This window comes from Sesamum indicum, linkage group LG8, assembly GCF_000512975.1.
Source record: "Sesamum indicum cultivar Zhongzhi No. 13 linkage group LG8, S_indicum_v1.0, whole genome shotgun sequence".
NCBI lineage: Eukaryota > Viridiplantae > Streptophyta > Magnoliopsida > Lamiales > Pedaliaceae > Sesamum > Sesamum indicum.
Window position 1 is genome coordinate 20,654,164 of NC_026152.1, and position 16,874 is coordinate 20,671,037.

The window sequence follows — 16,874 nt, forward strand, 5'->3', positions numbered from 1 at the left end:
GCACCCAAAGTATAAATTAACAAAAAAAAAAAAAACAATACCTATAACTTTTTCATATTAAACAAAACCCATGAAAATAGTATTTTCCTAACCTAAAAACCAATCTACCAACTTTAACTAAAACAAAAAGAAAAAAGTAGGGATAGGCCATATTTGCAGGGTTTAGGGATTTTTGAACAAGATATATTACCTGAACTAACCTATAATTACGATTAACCTCCTTTTTGACTTTTCATTTAATAACAAAACTTGGGAGAGATCGAAATCAAACTTTCCCTTCGAATTGGAAATTGAGCTTGTAATCATGTTGCAGAGCTGCCAGAGTACTTCTGCAGGGACCCTCTACAGAACCATGAGGATAGAGCACAAAAGCATTAGTAACATAATTCCTATTTCTTTGGATCTTAAACTTAGATGCAAGTTTAGAATGCTCACCTCCAAATACAGTATGGAGAAGCTGAAGATCATCAGCTGAGCAGGAGTCTATTAGAGCATAGACACCGGGTCTCAAAGCTTCATCTACTTCCCTGGAAAAATAGGAAAACCCAGTCTAGAGTTAGCGCACGATTTAATGTGGATAAAAGAGAACGCAGAGCATGGGAGTTAATGTAAATCAAGTGAACATGAGAAACTGAAAATACCTTATGATGCCTTTTCTGCCTGGACCTAATCCACAGAACACCCATATATAACGAGACAAAAACTGGAATGAGCATTGCCCAAAGACATCTTTCTGCTGCCGCACCTGAAAGGAGGGGATTGGAGGTTAACAGCACAGATAGAGGGAATCTAACGAATGAAACAGCAAGCTAAAGAGATGTTTAGACAGACAACACAATTCAGCTAAACAACATATCAAAATTTATGGTGCCATAAGATTCAATCAGGTCTGAAATGTCTGGTTGAACTTTTGCATGTCAGAACATAAGACCAAATAGCATATAACTTAGGGTTTTCCTCCATTATCCCATTAGAGCTTCAAAGTTCTTTAGGATGCTGTGCATCCCAATTCTTGACCACAGTTCACGCCTTAATTGCTCTCCTTGTTCTACCACTGGCGATTCTAATAATTTTTTCTGATCTGAACCAACTCTACCAGGAATTTCAAGAAAAAGAATTTCTAAACACACAAAAGCAACAAGAATACACCATTAGAAAGATGTAGAGGGCGAACTAACATAGACCCTCGGCTCCTCCCAATTGATGTTGTGGAAGTTAAAGCATTAGCTAGTCAAAACTGCAACAGAGACACAGTTTCATGCAGTAGAACACTCTTCTACGTGAATACAGACTTCAATATCAACCAAATATGCTAACAGCTGACGGGTGGTTAGATAAGCATAATAAACACACACCTCTTCATACACTCGCCGCAGACTGCTGGCACATTTTACTGCCTCTTCCACTTCCCATGCAAAGAACTTCCCTCCAGCAACTGGATCTATATTTACAATCTCTAAGCAATGAAGAAGAACACTAACTGAATCTTCAAGAAGGGCCATGCACTGCCGAGTCTCACTAGATATACAAAGCCAAAAATAAAAGAAGAGAGAAAAGATTATATAGATGTTTCTGATGACATTCGAGCTAGAGAGAGATTAGATAGACGACACCTAATGGAACTGAAGATGAAACAGATTTGAGACACAAAAAAGAGGCACCATACCTTTTATGATGCTTAAGAGCAGAACATAACATACGGCAACATGCAGCATAGAGTTCTACTGAAAACTTTCTATCTACAGAGCTACTGCTTGTGCCGATTTGAGATGCAACTCTAACAGAAGCTTCAGAAATCTTTAGTTGGAGAAGGAATTGAAAGAGTGCCCCGGGTACACGCAGGGACTCTGCAATATGGCAGGCATCTATTTCGAAGAAAGAGGGTTTAGCAGAAACTTTTGTCAGTACTTCAACACACATGAGAATAACTGACCCAGAATCAGGTCCTGCATGAGCCTTGGTTGAATTAATACATCCATAGAAAATACTAGGACCCTGCAAATGCAGGATGATATTAAAAAGGCAAGCAACTAGGCTCTGGATGTGTCTCTTGATCATATTTAAACGTCTAGGCCCTGCAAAACCACAAGAGGAACTGAGAGTAAAACATCCAATAAAATGTCATAGTTAACATATTCAACACAGTGAAATGCTGGTTGGAATTTTTGTGCATTGGTCGCAATAACTTATAAATCCATCACATCAGTAGATGGTTTGCCCCAAAAAGGTTGTGCTTTTTATGACATCGTAAACTATTGAACCTACCAACTTCCTTCTCGACTCATATTCTTTTCATTAACTTTTTGCAAATTAGTGCCAGCATAGTCCTGGTGTTTGGGTTGGCTGGTTGTGATGTCATTGTTTTCTTGTATTGTGTTATTTTGGGTCCGTATTTGGAGGATACTGAGAGCAAAGTTAAGAGGGGTAGTTTACGGACAGTGGCGGCAGGTGAGATGAATGCCTGTCAAAAAGGCAAATGGAAGGTGTTAAAGGAACCTCTCTTATTGCATTTCCAAGGAGTAGGGAGTATCTCTTTTCCACCCTTGTGATTTTCAGGAGCTAATCACTTGAGATCACTTCCCAGCAGCTCCACACATCAATCAGATCATAATTTATTCCACGGTGCCGATTTGACTTCTGCTCCTAATTTTAGACATTATATTTTAAGCAACAAATGATACAACAGGTGCAACGAAATTTTGTTTAGGGATTATTCCAACTCTGCTTGCATATATAGAGCACCCATGTACAAAAATGTGTGCCAAGTGCTGCATTCAATTATATATTCAAGCTTAAATGTAGTAAGGATAAAACGATCACGACCTATGTAAGTTTTGGACAAAAGGGAGGAAATGGAATGTGAACAGAGGTACCTAGCCACATGTGCTATTAACAACTAGCAAGAGCAAGATTGACTATATGTATATGACCATAAAGAAATGGGCTCAAGAACAACAATGTTCTGCCACATTCTAATACTATCGCAGATTGCCTGACGCAATATCATTAGTGCAACCTCCTCTGCAAAAATGGAATCTGAAGTTACAGATGTATTTTCCTTTTCTTAGGTTAATGTAAAATGAGACTTTTAGAAGAAAAGCAACAAGATTAAGAAATTGACTAATACTCTTTGCTGAAGTCCCAAGCAGTGCCGATGCGCATTAACAATCATAAGAAAACACTATCGACCTCGACCAGTATATAACCATCAAATTTGCACAAAAATAAAAGTCTCCTGTAATGCCTAATTATGATTGTCCCACAAAAGAAAGTTGAACCAGAGCTTATAACCAAAAGCCCCCTGTTCAACTCAGTTGAGCATTAAGATGACAGAATGATCGCATAGAGGAAGCAATGCATCTAAAGAGGTGAACTAATTGCAATACCAAAGATGGGTGAAAAAGGAAAACTCATCATGCTTGGAAGCAAATGGAAGATTTATGAACAACAACAGAAGAATGATAACAATGATGATTCACCTGTTACAAATTCGAGAATCAAACCCAAGCAATCAATACCAGCGGCAACAACACAGGAGGCCTCTCCTCCATTTGAACTTCCACAAACTAGTTCATAATTTGTTATCAATCCTTCCTGTACTGCAACTAAAGCTCTTTCTATAGCCTGCACAGCGGATAGTAAGTGCAACTCAGATGATTTATTGACGTATGTTCTAAATGACTTCCTCAATCTTTCCTTAAACACATGCAATTGACTTGTTCCCAAAGAGAAACAAGAGTCCATCTGATTAGCCAGCTTCTTGGCATGTAATCCTCTGTCTTGAGAAGCTAACTTTGCTTCCTTCCCTTGTAAAGAGATGCATTTTCCGATAATTCTCAAGTGTAAGCCTATCAGATTGACATAAAAATCTCTGGACGATGAAGGATCAAACTGTGGAAAGTAACTCGCCAGCTCCTCAAGAAATTTCACGACACCATCTAACCAAAAAAAAGCAGATTGATGCACGATTTTTCTCCTTGAAAGTTCCAAAAGCAGAAATTGAGAAATGTCCACCAAAATTGGAAATACGCTCCAAGAGATAGAAGTAAGGTCAATCTGCATATTCAGTCTCAAAATAGCTGAACAAGCAATAAACAACTGCCGGAGAAAGAAAGATGCATCAGTTTTTTCACCGCCGAAGACTTGTATTAAGAACGACCCTTTGAGGCGTGGTTTCTGGTGTTGAACCTCGGTCAGAAAAGAGTCGAGACCTCGGACTGCTGGAGAGGATTTCCTCGTAACATTACATTGTCTAAGATCATCCTTTATAACAGAGGGTGCCATTATCCCAATTGGCCGTCCCTCACTAGAAGCATCATTGTTACCATCATAATGACCAGATAAGGACTGATTTACAGCACATGCATTACCACCACATGCTGAAATGCACAGAGTTTGCTCATCCTCAAGAAAAAATGCTTTCAAGACATAAGTTGTAAAATTCATGAATGTATCGACACATGACATAATTCTGGTCATGATGCCAGCATCATAACTTGAAAATATTCTGATATTACTATCGACTGTATTTGTATCAAATGTAGAGGCTAGGCCCCACAATAGTCCCTGAAAGCAAGCAATTGTTGATGATAACTTATTCAAATCGTGAAATTCGGTGAAGCATTCTACTTTCATGTCAAGAGATGCATCCCTAAAAGAATTAAGGGACTCTTGCAGGTTATCTTCTAAGACCTCAGCTAATTGCAAGACACTTTGCCATGCATCCAAATTCTCTGTCAATTGAAGACTGCATTCTGATTGATCAGACTCCTTAGTGCAAGGATCTAAGTTTTTTCTTACTCGATGAAGCTTCCTAGAAGAAACAAGGGAGCAAACTGCACGTGCACATTGAGCTCTACTTACTGTCTGCAAAACATTAGATGTATGCTCCACCAATGAAAAGTTTGCACCTTTAGCTTCAAAAGCAATATCTTCTGGAAATTCACGTGTAAATCCAACTACTGTATACAATGATTTTAGAAACCATAGCAGAGGAAATGAACATTCTGGTAATTTGGGGGTGATTAAGGACTGATTCCCACTAAGATTTTCTTTGCTAGAAGCTGCAATCAAAATCTGAAGAACCCTTCGACAGGTCACAAATAATCGGAAGATCTCATAAGGATTGCGAGGACATAATGAGCTGTGCCAGCCTAACAAGCTGCCAACCAGAAGCCTGAAATGCAAAGGTAAAGTTACTCCATGGAACATGGATGATAAGAGGAAAACCCGAGCTAGGACTTATAATTGAAACATTTAAAACAGTGAGTTCCATGTTCAAATGGTACTTTCCAAGTTGACCATCAATTAGTCTAATGAGATCGAGTGGACAAATAAAATTGCAGTATTTAAACAAAGCAAATTGTGCTTCGTTTGAGCCCATTAAGTGTCACTCCCAATTATTATTCTCATTCTCCTTCATGATATGTAAGTTTGAAAAAAAAAAAAAAAACACAGAAATAAATTCAGCAGTATACCTCTCAAGATTGAGAATATGAGTGATATACAATGACGATGATTTCGAACTTAAATGTTCTTCTGGCATCCGCTTCAAAAGATTGAGCAAACATTGACATGTAGCAAAATTAACATCAATTTGTTTATTGCAGGATTCAGCAGGCACCATATTCGGTTTTATCCATGATGACACTCCAATTTGGACATCAGAAAGATTTGAAAATGCAGATATAACCTCGCCCCAATCAGGTGACTCACTCAACTCTACTCCAGAAGTAGCAAATATAGATGAAACCGACTTCTGCAGAATCCTGCAGAACCTTGATGCCATATACCTGAAAACAAACTGAGAAAGAAGTCAGTGATAACATAAAGGACAAAGGAAAAAAACAATAACTAGGAGTAAGAAAATAAGAAGGCAATGTAATAGCACTCACAGAGGATTACTTGGCCCATATGAGAGGTTAAGTAAACATCCAGTGCACAAAAACTTGAGCAAATTTTCATGTATTCTACAAGACAAGATTTCAGTATATTGATTATTTAAACATTCATTTCCCACTCTCCACTTCGTCTAACCACAGGTAATTTCGTTTCTTTTTCAACTTCACATTTCTTATTCTAACTAATAACTAGTAGGTTGAAAACAAAGAATAATTGTAGCTATTGCCAAGACACCTTATTATAGAATAATAGATCATTTAATGCTAACATTTTGTCATTGATATTCTTCAGTCTTTTTTTTCACCCTCAGTCAGCTTGGACCCTCACCTCTACCAACTTGAGAGACCTTGATGACAAATTCACATTTTCAAGAAGTATTTTCCTCTGATCATTTTATGAATAACTATGCCTCGTACGTCACGAGATCATTGACTACAATAACGTTGAAATTTTTTGTTACATGCAACATATGTTACATGATAGAACATAAAGTTTATCTCACAAAAGAAAATTTCTTTGGATCCATCTCTGAACAGATTAGTTTCTCTGAGAAGCTGTATGCATTGTCCCTGACAGATCAAGAAATAAAGAAAGTGGATGAAGCGGGAGAGAATAATTGCTCCTATCCATAGGTAAATAATGTTAGCTTACTCTGTGTCTATATGATATGTTGTTGCTCAGAAACTCCAGTGCAATACGATGTATGACTCTGTTCAGGTGCCCAGGCCTGCTCGTCTTATGCGTACTAAAGTTGCCATCAACATCATTTATGCAGGAAAGGGAAGCCCGGATTAGTAGCGTAAGAAAATTCTTCAAGTCCTTCTTGGCAGCATGAGGGCACCAAAATTCAACATGCTCACAAATAATGCACCATAATATAGACGGCAATGAACTATCCTCCAGAGAACTGATAGAAAATTTTAGGGTATCATTAGTATGAAGGCCTTGAATTAGAGTGTCGTCTATTCCAGCATCAAATGAGGGAGCAGATATCTGGTTCTCAACAATGGATGAAACGACTCCCATGATGAATTCTGTCAGACCTACAGCTTCTTCTGTCAGTTCTTGAACATACTTTCTCCATTTCCTGATTCTCTTACGACAAGAAGACAAATCAGCATCATCTTTCAATTCAGTTTCACTCTGATTCCTCTGAAGCATGTGCTTGGAAGACTGTATCAGCCGATGTAAATCAACAAGTCTTTTAAGAGCCATGGCATTTAATAGATACACCAATGATGGGCAGAGGACAACAGAATCTTGGATACAAATATCTGAGACAGAATGTATAACATTAAGAAGAGTCACTGAAGGTTGGAAGATCCATGAAAAAAAGCATTTGCCAGCAGAACCAGTCATGCCCAACCAATCACTTCCACACTGAACTGTAAATCCTATTACTCCAGACATCCTCCTTGAAGCAGCAGGAGGCATGAGGGTGATTAATAGCTCAAATAAGCTTCTGCAGGACAACAATAAATGAAAGAAGACCGCTAGGATCCGGCACATGGACAAATCGTCACATCCAGTGCTCTTACTCAAAGTTAGTCCATCTACCAAAATAGTTAATTCTTTGCAATTGTCAGGCTGTGGTGAAACCAGGCTACTCAAACTAGAGCGTATAATTTCTATCAAGTTCTTCAAAGAAACACCAACAAGATAACTATTACCAGAAGTGACAGTTATAGAATCTAGAATGATTGTATATGCTTCACACAACACCTTACTGAGGAGTTCCTCACGAAAATGAAACTGCAGTGAGTCAGAACTATGTGGATATGACATTGACATTTCACCTAAACCAGCCAACCGATGCCCACATTTCATCCACTCCAGAGATTCCACAATATCTGAAGTCAACTGCCGAATGCATCCGGCTGCTTGCCCTTCTGGTATGGCCTTTATAGCATTGCTGAATGAAAGCCTAAATTGCAAAGAGCCGAGCAACATGCTCAATGAATTTGAATAGGATGAACACAAGCACGATGGATCAAATGCTTCACCACTTCCAATAAGTGATAAAGAATGCCTCACTGCTCTACAGAGTGCAAATACCGAAGTATCCACCTACACTAGTTCAATATATTAGATCAGAAAATTGAAATAATCAGATATACAAACAAATCTAGAAAAGACAATAATGCTTAAGATTCAGGAAAGAGTATATTGGTTCCATTATTTTCTATGTTCAAACAAATCATTATAGTTTATTACAGAGATTTATTATCCATGCCAAATGAAAAAAATGGTTGAACCATAACTTCCAAAAACTAAGCAAGATATTATTTATCCCAAGGAGGTAGAAGGTAATTCCTTCTTTATTCTTCCATACCAAAAAAAAAATATATATATAGCAATTTATATTCGGTACCATTATTTATATATGGGTTTAATTATATTTTGCCATCTGAACTATGACCGTTTTTATATTTTGGCATTAAACTTTTCTTTTGTATCTAGTTATCATCTCAACTTTACGAAATTTTGCACTTTGCCATTTATAACTGTTTTCAATCAAGTTTTTTATCAAAAAACCACCACATGTAGTACACATGTTATATTTAAAGATTATGTGATATGATATTTTTCACATATGCACAGCATGCGATGTTTTTCCAGCAGAAAAATCAACAAAAGGACAATCATATATGCAAAGTGCAAATTTCACAAAGTTGAGATGGTAAGATGGCACAAAAAGAAAAAATCGATGGCAAAGTGTAAAAAACGGACATAGTTCGGATGGAAAATGTAATTTACCCTTTATATATAGAATAATTCAATCTACTAAGAGTAAATAAAATGATAAAAAGTGAAAGATTAAGCTTGCGGTACAGTCTAAATCTTCTGCTGTGTTGCAGTATGACAAAATACACTGAACTTTAGGTCCAAAAACTTATGGTTTCCCTTGAGAAAGAAGCATGTCATTGTTCATTTACTGGAGACAACAATATCAGGCACTTGAACATATGTAAATATCACAAGCAAACAAAGCTCTACAAACATATAGAGCACATACACTTATCCATGCTCTCTCACCTGCCGAAGTTCACTGTAAAGATCAAATAGCCTGCAACCCAGGCTCAGTATCTCTGAGGACAGCAAGGGCTGACCCAGCACATCTTTTGAACTATAGCAGCAGGCTGCAGAGGAAAGAATCATAGTCCATAATCTCTCTAGATCATCTCCAACAACCTCATATTCAATATTTAACAAATGATGCACGGACACAATAAGCTCCTTTCTAACAGAAATCAAGAGTTCCCTGTGTGATTTTTCATCTGAACCGACAGACAACATTTTCGGATGAGCAGTTTTGGCTGAGAGCGACATGACTGTGGTATAGATAATCCTCAGAAAATTTCTGGAGGCCCCATCAGAGGAATCCTCTGTTCTTAGGTATATCTTATCACAAATGAAGCTACAAAGTAAGTTATTGATGGATCTCAGCACGCTGGAAACATTAAATAATACAGATTCTGCTCCCCCATCTGATTGAACATATTTGTTGAGATCTGCTAATAGATATTCCAGAATCTGTACAAAATAATCAAAAATCGATTTCCGAAGTTCTGCGTCCAAGCTATGGCGCACAGGGATCAAGTTTGAAGACACTCTTCTGCTCTGGGGAGAGCTATTGGGCACATGAATAGTAGAGCTCATATCTGATTGCCTAGAACCTCCACCACGGACTGAAATTCCCTTATGCTTTGTAACACAACTGACAAACAAATGAAGAAGCTCTCCTAGACCAAGTAATGCAAATTCATTCTTCTTGGTCACTATCTTCTCCACTTTATCAAATAGGTGTCTATGATAACTTTTATTGACCAATTTTTCCTCCTTTACAGCTACATCAGAAGAATCTTTATATCTAGCAGTACTCTGTAAGCTGAGAAATCCATCAACATGAGTGGGGTGGAACAGGCCCTGAGCTAAAACTTCTTCAACCAATTCAGGTAAATTTGTGGTCCATTCAGTATTAGAACTAGAATGTAGCACATGTAACAAGTGTAGCAGAGGCTCAAGCAGCTTATCAATGAAATTGTGGAAACCATTCTTACGAGTTGGATGGACCCGTAAAAATTTTGCAAATGGCTCAAACAAATAACATGATAATTTCAATATGAAATTCCCAAGCTTGCTTCCATCAAACTGACCCGTAACAAATTTCAAGATGAGTCCAAGCACTTTATCCATGAGGAAAATCCACAAATCTAAATTTTCATTGGCAACTCCACCATGGAATGAGAAGATCAATGAGATACAATCAAGTACAGCATCATAAAATTGCAGCTGCCGATCTAAAAGTGTTCCCTCACAACATGAGGACACATTATTTACACAAGCTGATGCCTCCATTACAATAGAATGAATCACCCGTAAGAAGTCCTTGGAGAATGTCAAGGAGACATGAAGTTCTCTTGACTCCTCCAAGCAGAAATATAAAATCTTCCAGCACCTAAGATCCAAAAATGATCCAGAGGTTTCAAACTGAGGTTTGTTTTCTTCAAGCCTCATTTTCTTCTCTGAAGAAATGAGAACTGATTGAATCCAATTGTTCATGAAAACTAACGTCCTTGAGGTATCCATTACCTGCAAGCCCCGACTAATATCGTCCATCTCCCTAATACTGCTTGTTTTCACATAATCAAATGCCAAAGCAACCTTCCTGCATTACATCCCATTTTTCATTAATCACATCCTGAATTCCCACAAACACAGAATTTCCAATAAAGCTGAATTTCAGGAAACCAGAAATAACCATGTATAGTTTGAAGTTTTTATTTGAAAGTCTCATGATCAGATTATCAACAGTCAGAGAGGGGTCACTATGAGTTTTCTTATTTATTTCCAAATAAAAGACAACTAATGCCCATAGTACAAAGACTAACCAATTCACTTTATCTTGTTCAAATAATTAATCCTGAACACCATAAAGCTAAGATACCTGTTGTATGATTCAAACTGAAACATTTCACTTTCGGTAATTGCAAATTGTTCTGGATTCTTATAGCTTAAGACAGCTTCACGTAACTTAACGACTTAAGCTCCTTCCCTTTCTTCTGATTTCATGTTTTCCCTGCACCTAAGCCACTTCCTCTAACCAAATCACAAGTATTGGTATTCAACTTCCAACATGAACTCAATACATAAAATAGCTAACCGTACTAACCATGTACATACACCAAAAAAAGAAGTACTAATTTCACTACGTACTCTAGAATGTCCTTGTCTTTGTCTTGCAGCGACAAAACCAACTGCAGGTTCCTCCATGCGACACCCTCTTCGCTCTCTCTACCCGGTTGATCAGTTGGAGCAAATATGGAATTTTCTCGAACTTGTTCAACAACGTCCGTGCTTCTTCGCTTTCTTTTCTTGTTGAGTGAAACCGATTCCCGCTTTCGCAGCCGGAACGGCGGGCTATTGGCCTCCATCATGACGTTCCGAGTTTTAAGCAGAGTAACGGCGAGCTGCTTAATGTAAAGAAATTTCACCAAACCGGTGGCGCGGCGCTGCCCACTTACTACTCTTGCTCTTTCTTTGTAGGCGGCCGCGGCAGGGCAAGTGTACCCGCAAAAGGGGGGAAAAATGAGAATTTGAGAAGAATATGGAAAGACAAAAAAATAAATTAGTACCCAAACCTTTGCATAATTATAGATACACCCCCACAAAAATTTACATTAGTATCCTTTAAGGGAATATACGTATAATTTAAGGAATTTTGTCTAGATACACCCCCACAAAAATTCCGTATACAAAAATTTTGTATCTTTAAACCTGAATTTAAGGAATTTCAATCTAATTTATCCTAATTGTGCATAGGGTATGTTGGCGTGATCTCTATATATTATGGAAATTAGTGTTGTACACATTTGTATAAAAATTCATTTCTAATTATTTTAACACGGTATTTTATAATTACTATTTAAATTCTTTTTTGTATTCATGTTTGAAATTATTGGCTTTGCCTGCACAATTTATTAATCTAATACTTTGTTCCCATTACAATATATTTTTTATAACAAAAATCATGTGGCTCTAAATAAAATGAACAATACTTCGTATAAAAACTTTAATCATAAAGTGTGAGTATACATTATATCAAGTATATCACCCCGTTATATACATATATATATATAAAAAAAAAGAGTATAATCACCCCAATATGTATATATTAATATTTATTGTCGAATAATTTATTTTTATTTATGATTTAATTTTAATTATATTTTTGTGTTTGAAAAATAACTTGTGTCAATCGCATTGGAGATTCACACCACAATTAACTTTACATTAGATGAGTTTTGGAATGTACAAAAAATTTATTACCATACCAATACCAAAAGTATGTGTATATATATATATATATATATCAGATGCATAACAATTACATCAAAGGTTAATTATAATTACGTATCGTTTAAAACTATGAATTTATACTTTTTTCGCAAAAAGTTTTGAAATTTCGTTTGATCTCCTTCCATTAGGATTTTGATAGAAAATGCCGATGTAAATATTTACAAAAATTATTTATTTTTTCTCTTATTTAATATTCTCATCTATATTTTTGTATATATGTACATGTTTAATAGTATTACATTTGTTCTATTATAAGTATAAAATTCCTACATATGATGTTAAATGAGGGATCAAATTAGAAATTTGTGCAATATTTTTGCTGACATCAATATTTTTCCCCCCAAACCATAACGAAAGGGACCACAGTTAATTTTCATATGAGCTGCAAAAGTATCATTTTGGATTATATTTAGGGAAAGTATAATTTATAGTTTTAGATGGGTGCAAGTGTAATTAAATTTTAAATTAAACTTAATTCTGAAATTCACTCAAATGAGTAAATGTTAATTTAAAAGTTAAGATTTATGAGGCTTTGAATAAAAATTTAAGACACTAACACACAATGAAGTGTACGTTAAAAAGAGAGTTTGAAACTGATGCAACATTTTTCCTGTCAACCTCACGGTATCACGACAACGGCGCGTGCAAACCGATAAAATTCTCCGCCAACAACCTGCAGTGCTGGCAGAGCTCGACTCCCCATGCTGTATATCACCCGTCCCTCACCAAATTCACACACAGCCAACAGTGACTGGAAATCCTTTTTCCTCTGCCCTTTCACGTTCTCTGCGTGAGGACGTAGACGTTCCGGTTCCATCATTCACACATCGATACACGTATATATGTTGTTCACGCCGCCTCGTTTGATATTTTTCTAGCGAACTAGTCGGGGTGAGTTCATGTAAGCGAAATGGATTTTGGGTTTAATCATTCAGTTTAGCTTTTGTTGTTTCTTAATTTGATGGGATTTGGGGCATGTTTTAGATAGATGGATTGTTTTGATTGATTTGTTTGTCCTGATTAATGCATGTTTGCCTGCCATCTTTAGTTAGATTTATGGGAATTTCTTCATTTCTTGTGTTTCTATCAGTTTTTAGAGATGAGGAGAGATTATTTCTGAAACTAAAGAGATCAAGGGGGTTTTGCAGTTGATGTTACTTCGTTATTTCTCAATCATCAATAATCAGAAGAATCAATATGTGCTCTGAACTGAAGACGCTGGATTGTTTGTTGTTGACAATTGTTGACCGTTCCTATTTTTGACTACTCATATGTGATTTCGCATGTTTTGTGTGTGAATTACTATGTCGGCTTACCCATTTATCTGAATTGAAAAAATGCAGAGTATTGAGCATCTGCAAGTAGTTATATTTGTGTTTGAAAGTTGGCAAGAATGTCCACACTTACAGTAGATGTGCAACAAAATGGTAGTGTTAAGAATGTCGACTCAAGCAGTGTGCATGAATTGGACGAATATGACTTTTCAAGGCTGCCGGATCGGCCCAGAAATTTGAATTTGGAGAGGCAGAGATCGTTCGATGAAAGATCGCTTACTGAGTTGCCTTTGGGGTTCTCTCCTCATCCACCGTCTAGAGCAGATAACTTCTATCGAGCTTTTGACGTTTTAGATGGTTTCTTTTCACCTGGTAGAAGGTCAGGGCTCAGTACACCCAAGTCTTTATTTGGTTATGGGCCGAGCAATGAGCCACATCCCATGGTAGCAGAGGCTTGGGATAATCTAAGGCGCTCGTTGGTGTATTTTCGCGGCCAGCCTGTTGGGACGATTGCTGCATTAGACAACTCAGAAGAAAACCTCAACTACGATCAGGTGAAGGGCAACAATTCTGTCGCTTCACATAGAATATGCTTTATTAGTTTGTCTAGTGGATTGGTAATCCTAGTTATGGTGAAATGCATCCTGTCATTTTATTATAGCTTATTTGAGACCACTGTCGATGGTTGAAGGTAAATGTAGCAGTTCCACAACTTTGACTATTTATAAAAAGCATGATTTGAGCAGAATATGAAATAGTGTAAAGTATGCACATGTATAGTGTTTTAGTGACGTCTTTTTGTTGCCAGACTGATGTGCGTAAAAAGTTTTTGAGCCCGTTAGACTTGTTCATGTGGATTCTGAAGCTTTAACTTGTGCAGGTATTTGTTAGGGATTTTGTTCCAAGTGCACTGGCTTTTCTAATGAATGGGGAACCTGAAATTGTGAAAAATTTTATCCTGAAGACCCTTCGTCTTCAATCATGGGAGAAAAGAATTGATCGGTTCCAACTGGGAGAAGGTGTTATGCCAGCCAGTTTTAAAGTACTACATGATCCAACCAGGAATACTGAGACGTTGATAGCAGATTTTGGTGAAAGTGCAATTGGAAGAGTGGCTCCAGTTGATTCTGGCTTTTGGTGGATTATACTTCTACGAGCATACACAAAATCTACTGGAGACACATCTTTGGCTGAGAGGCCTGAATGTCAGAAAGGAATGCGCCTGATACTCAGTTTATGCCTCTCTGAAGGATTTGATACCTTTCCGACGCTTCTCTGCGCTGACGGATGCAGTATGATTGATCGTAGAATGGTGAGTGCTCTAGTCTACACCACACTCCCATACCAGAATATCTTGCGTGAGGATCCGATGCTGTGAGGTGAAGCTAGTTTGGCAAAATAAAGTGGTCATAAATTTTGTAGTGATAAATACTACATGTTCTTTCTCTTTTCATTCCAATGCTTGTTTCATGTGCTTTTGCTTTTTTCCCGACTACTTGTTGTCTTGAAATGTGTGTTCGTATAGGGCGTTTATGGATACCCGATTGAGATACAAGCTCTCTTCTTCATGGCTTTGAGATGTGCCTTGCTTTTACTCAAGCAAGATGGTCCTGGGAAGGAATTTATAGAACGTATTATCAAGCGCCTGCACGCCTTGAGCTATCACATGAGAAGTTACTTTTGGTTGGATCTGAAGCAGCTTAATGACATATATCGATATAAAACTGAGGAGTATTCCCACACTGCAGTCAACAAGTTCAATGTCATGCCGGATTCTCTGCCAGAATGGGTTTTTGATTTTATGCCGCTGCATGGAGGCTACTTCATCGGAAATGTCGGCCCTTCAAATATGGATTTCCGTTGGTTTTGCCTTGGCAATTGCATAGCCATACTTTCTTCCCTAGCTACACATGAACAGGCAATGGCAATCATGGATCTTATTGAATCACGTTGGGAGGAGTTGGTAGGGGATATGCCGCTCAAAGTTTCTTATCCTGCTATTGAGAGCCACGAGTGGCGGATCATAACAGGATGTGATCCCAAAAATACTCGGTGGAGTTACCACAACGGTGGATCATGGCCAGGTAATCTATTCCCGACAATTTTTTGCCGGACAAAGTTCCATCTAGTGACTACAGGTTCAGTTCCATACAAAAATTCTATATGAAGTTTCAAATGTATAGTGGTTCCCTAATCTTTATATACATCTCCTTGTATTTAATTGCTTTAATAGAAATGTTGAAAATAATGCAATGACATGTAGCTCAATTACCATGGCCAGTGCTCTTATGGCTTCTTACAGCTGCGTGCATCAAGACGGGACGCCCCCAGATTGCTAGACGTGCCATTGAACTTGCTGAAACCAGGTTGTCGAAAGACGGTTGGCCAGAGTATTACGATGGGAAGCTTGGGCGATACATTGGGAAGCAAGCTCGAAAACACCAAACGTGGTCGATTGCAGGCTATTTGGTCGCCAAAATGATGCTTGAAGACCCTTCTCATTTGGGTATGGTCGCGATCGAGGAAGACAAGCAGATGAAACCGGTCTTGAAGCGATCATCCTCGTTTTGATTCCTAATTTTAGTAAATTTGTACCTAAACAAGATTCCAAACTTGTAGCATGTCTGGTTTGTACAGCCTTTGCAGTGTTGATGTCATTCTTTTGTTTACTCCAATAAATCTTTAGTTCGAAATCTCTTTAGTAAATATAACGAACTTCTTAATACTTTTGGAATACAAAATTTTGGGGTGGATATTGGGCGAGATCCATCCCATTGGATTTATTGCTGACATGAATTCTGTTAGCTCAACCCCCCAGAGATAAATATGTACCAACTTTCTATCTGCTCTTCCATGCTCCTCTTCTTTCATTTTCACTATTTGGTTTTTGGATTTAGAGTGAGTCATCACCAAAATTATGGAGAAATCTCACTTTTTTAACATGCAGTTGCATATATGGTCACCAACCATATTCCCTCCTATTTTTCTTATTATGATCAACTAGGAGGGTGTTTCGAGTTTATAAAACTTTCAAAACATCTTACATAAAAATAATTTATTTTTTTAATAATAACTTATAAATTCATTTTTAAAAAAAATCAATGTTTTTAATTAGGTCCAAAGTTATATCTAATTCAAACATTTTATAAATTTATTTTACAATAAAATTTAACATTTTGCGAATTATTATTTTTTATATAAAAGCTTATAAGATGTTTTAAGTGAATTTAAAAAAAAGATATTGTCTTAATTTGCGTTATCTTTTTACTGAATATTATTTATATTAGGGTAGTGTTGATGTCTTCTTGTACATCTTAAATTTGGAAGGATATGTAAATT

At 37.2% G+C, this 16,874-nt stretch overlaps 2 protein-coding genes across 4 annotated transcripts; one reads left to right on the forward strand and one right to left on the reverse strand.

The window, feature by feature from the left end:
• LOC105169716 lies at positions 31-11,501 on the reverse strand. 2 transcript variants are annotated; one of them, XM_011090204.2, is made up of 10 exons: positions 11,119-11,501; positions 8,938-10,570; positions 6,553-7,968; positions 5,478-5,803; positions 3,480-5,176; positions 1,667-2,075; positions 1,356-1,518; positions 642-745; positions 436-527; positions 31-342 (listed from the first exon to the last, which is right to left on the reverse strand). In XM_011090204.2, exons 1-10 carry the CDS (start codon positions 11,337-11,339, stop codon positions 266-268), a joined length of 6,138 nt encoding a protein of 2,045 aa, XP_011088506.1. In that variant the 5' UTR covers positions 11,340-11,501; the 3' UTR covers positions 31-265. The 2 variants fall into 2 exon arrangements, with proteins under 2 accessions (XP_011088506.1, XP_011088507.1); XM_011090205.2 differs by lacking the exon at positions 11,119-11,501 and adding an exon at positions 10,850-11,105.
• Positions 12,820-16,350, forward strand: LOC105169717 (probable alkaline/neutral invertase B). Of its 2 annotated transcripts, none has more exons than XM_011090207.2 (5): positions 12,820-13,162; positions 13,605-14,089; positions 14,416-14,847; positions 15,061-15,619; positions 15,817-16,350. In XM_011090207.2, the coding sequence occupies exons 2-5, from the start codon at positions 13,655-13,657 to the stop codon at positions 16,104-16,106; spliced, it is 1,716 nt and encodes a 571-aa protein (XP_011088509.1). In that variant the 5' UTR covers positions 12,820-13,162; positions 13,605-13,654; the 3' UTR covers positions 16,107-16,350. The 2 variants fall into 2 exon arrangements, with proteins under 2 accessions (XP_011088509.1, XP_011088508.1); XM_011090206.2 differs by having other exon boundaries at positions 12,820-13,152.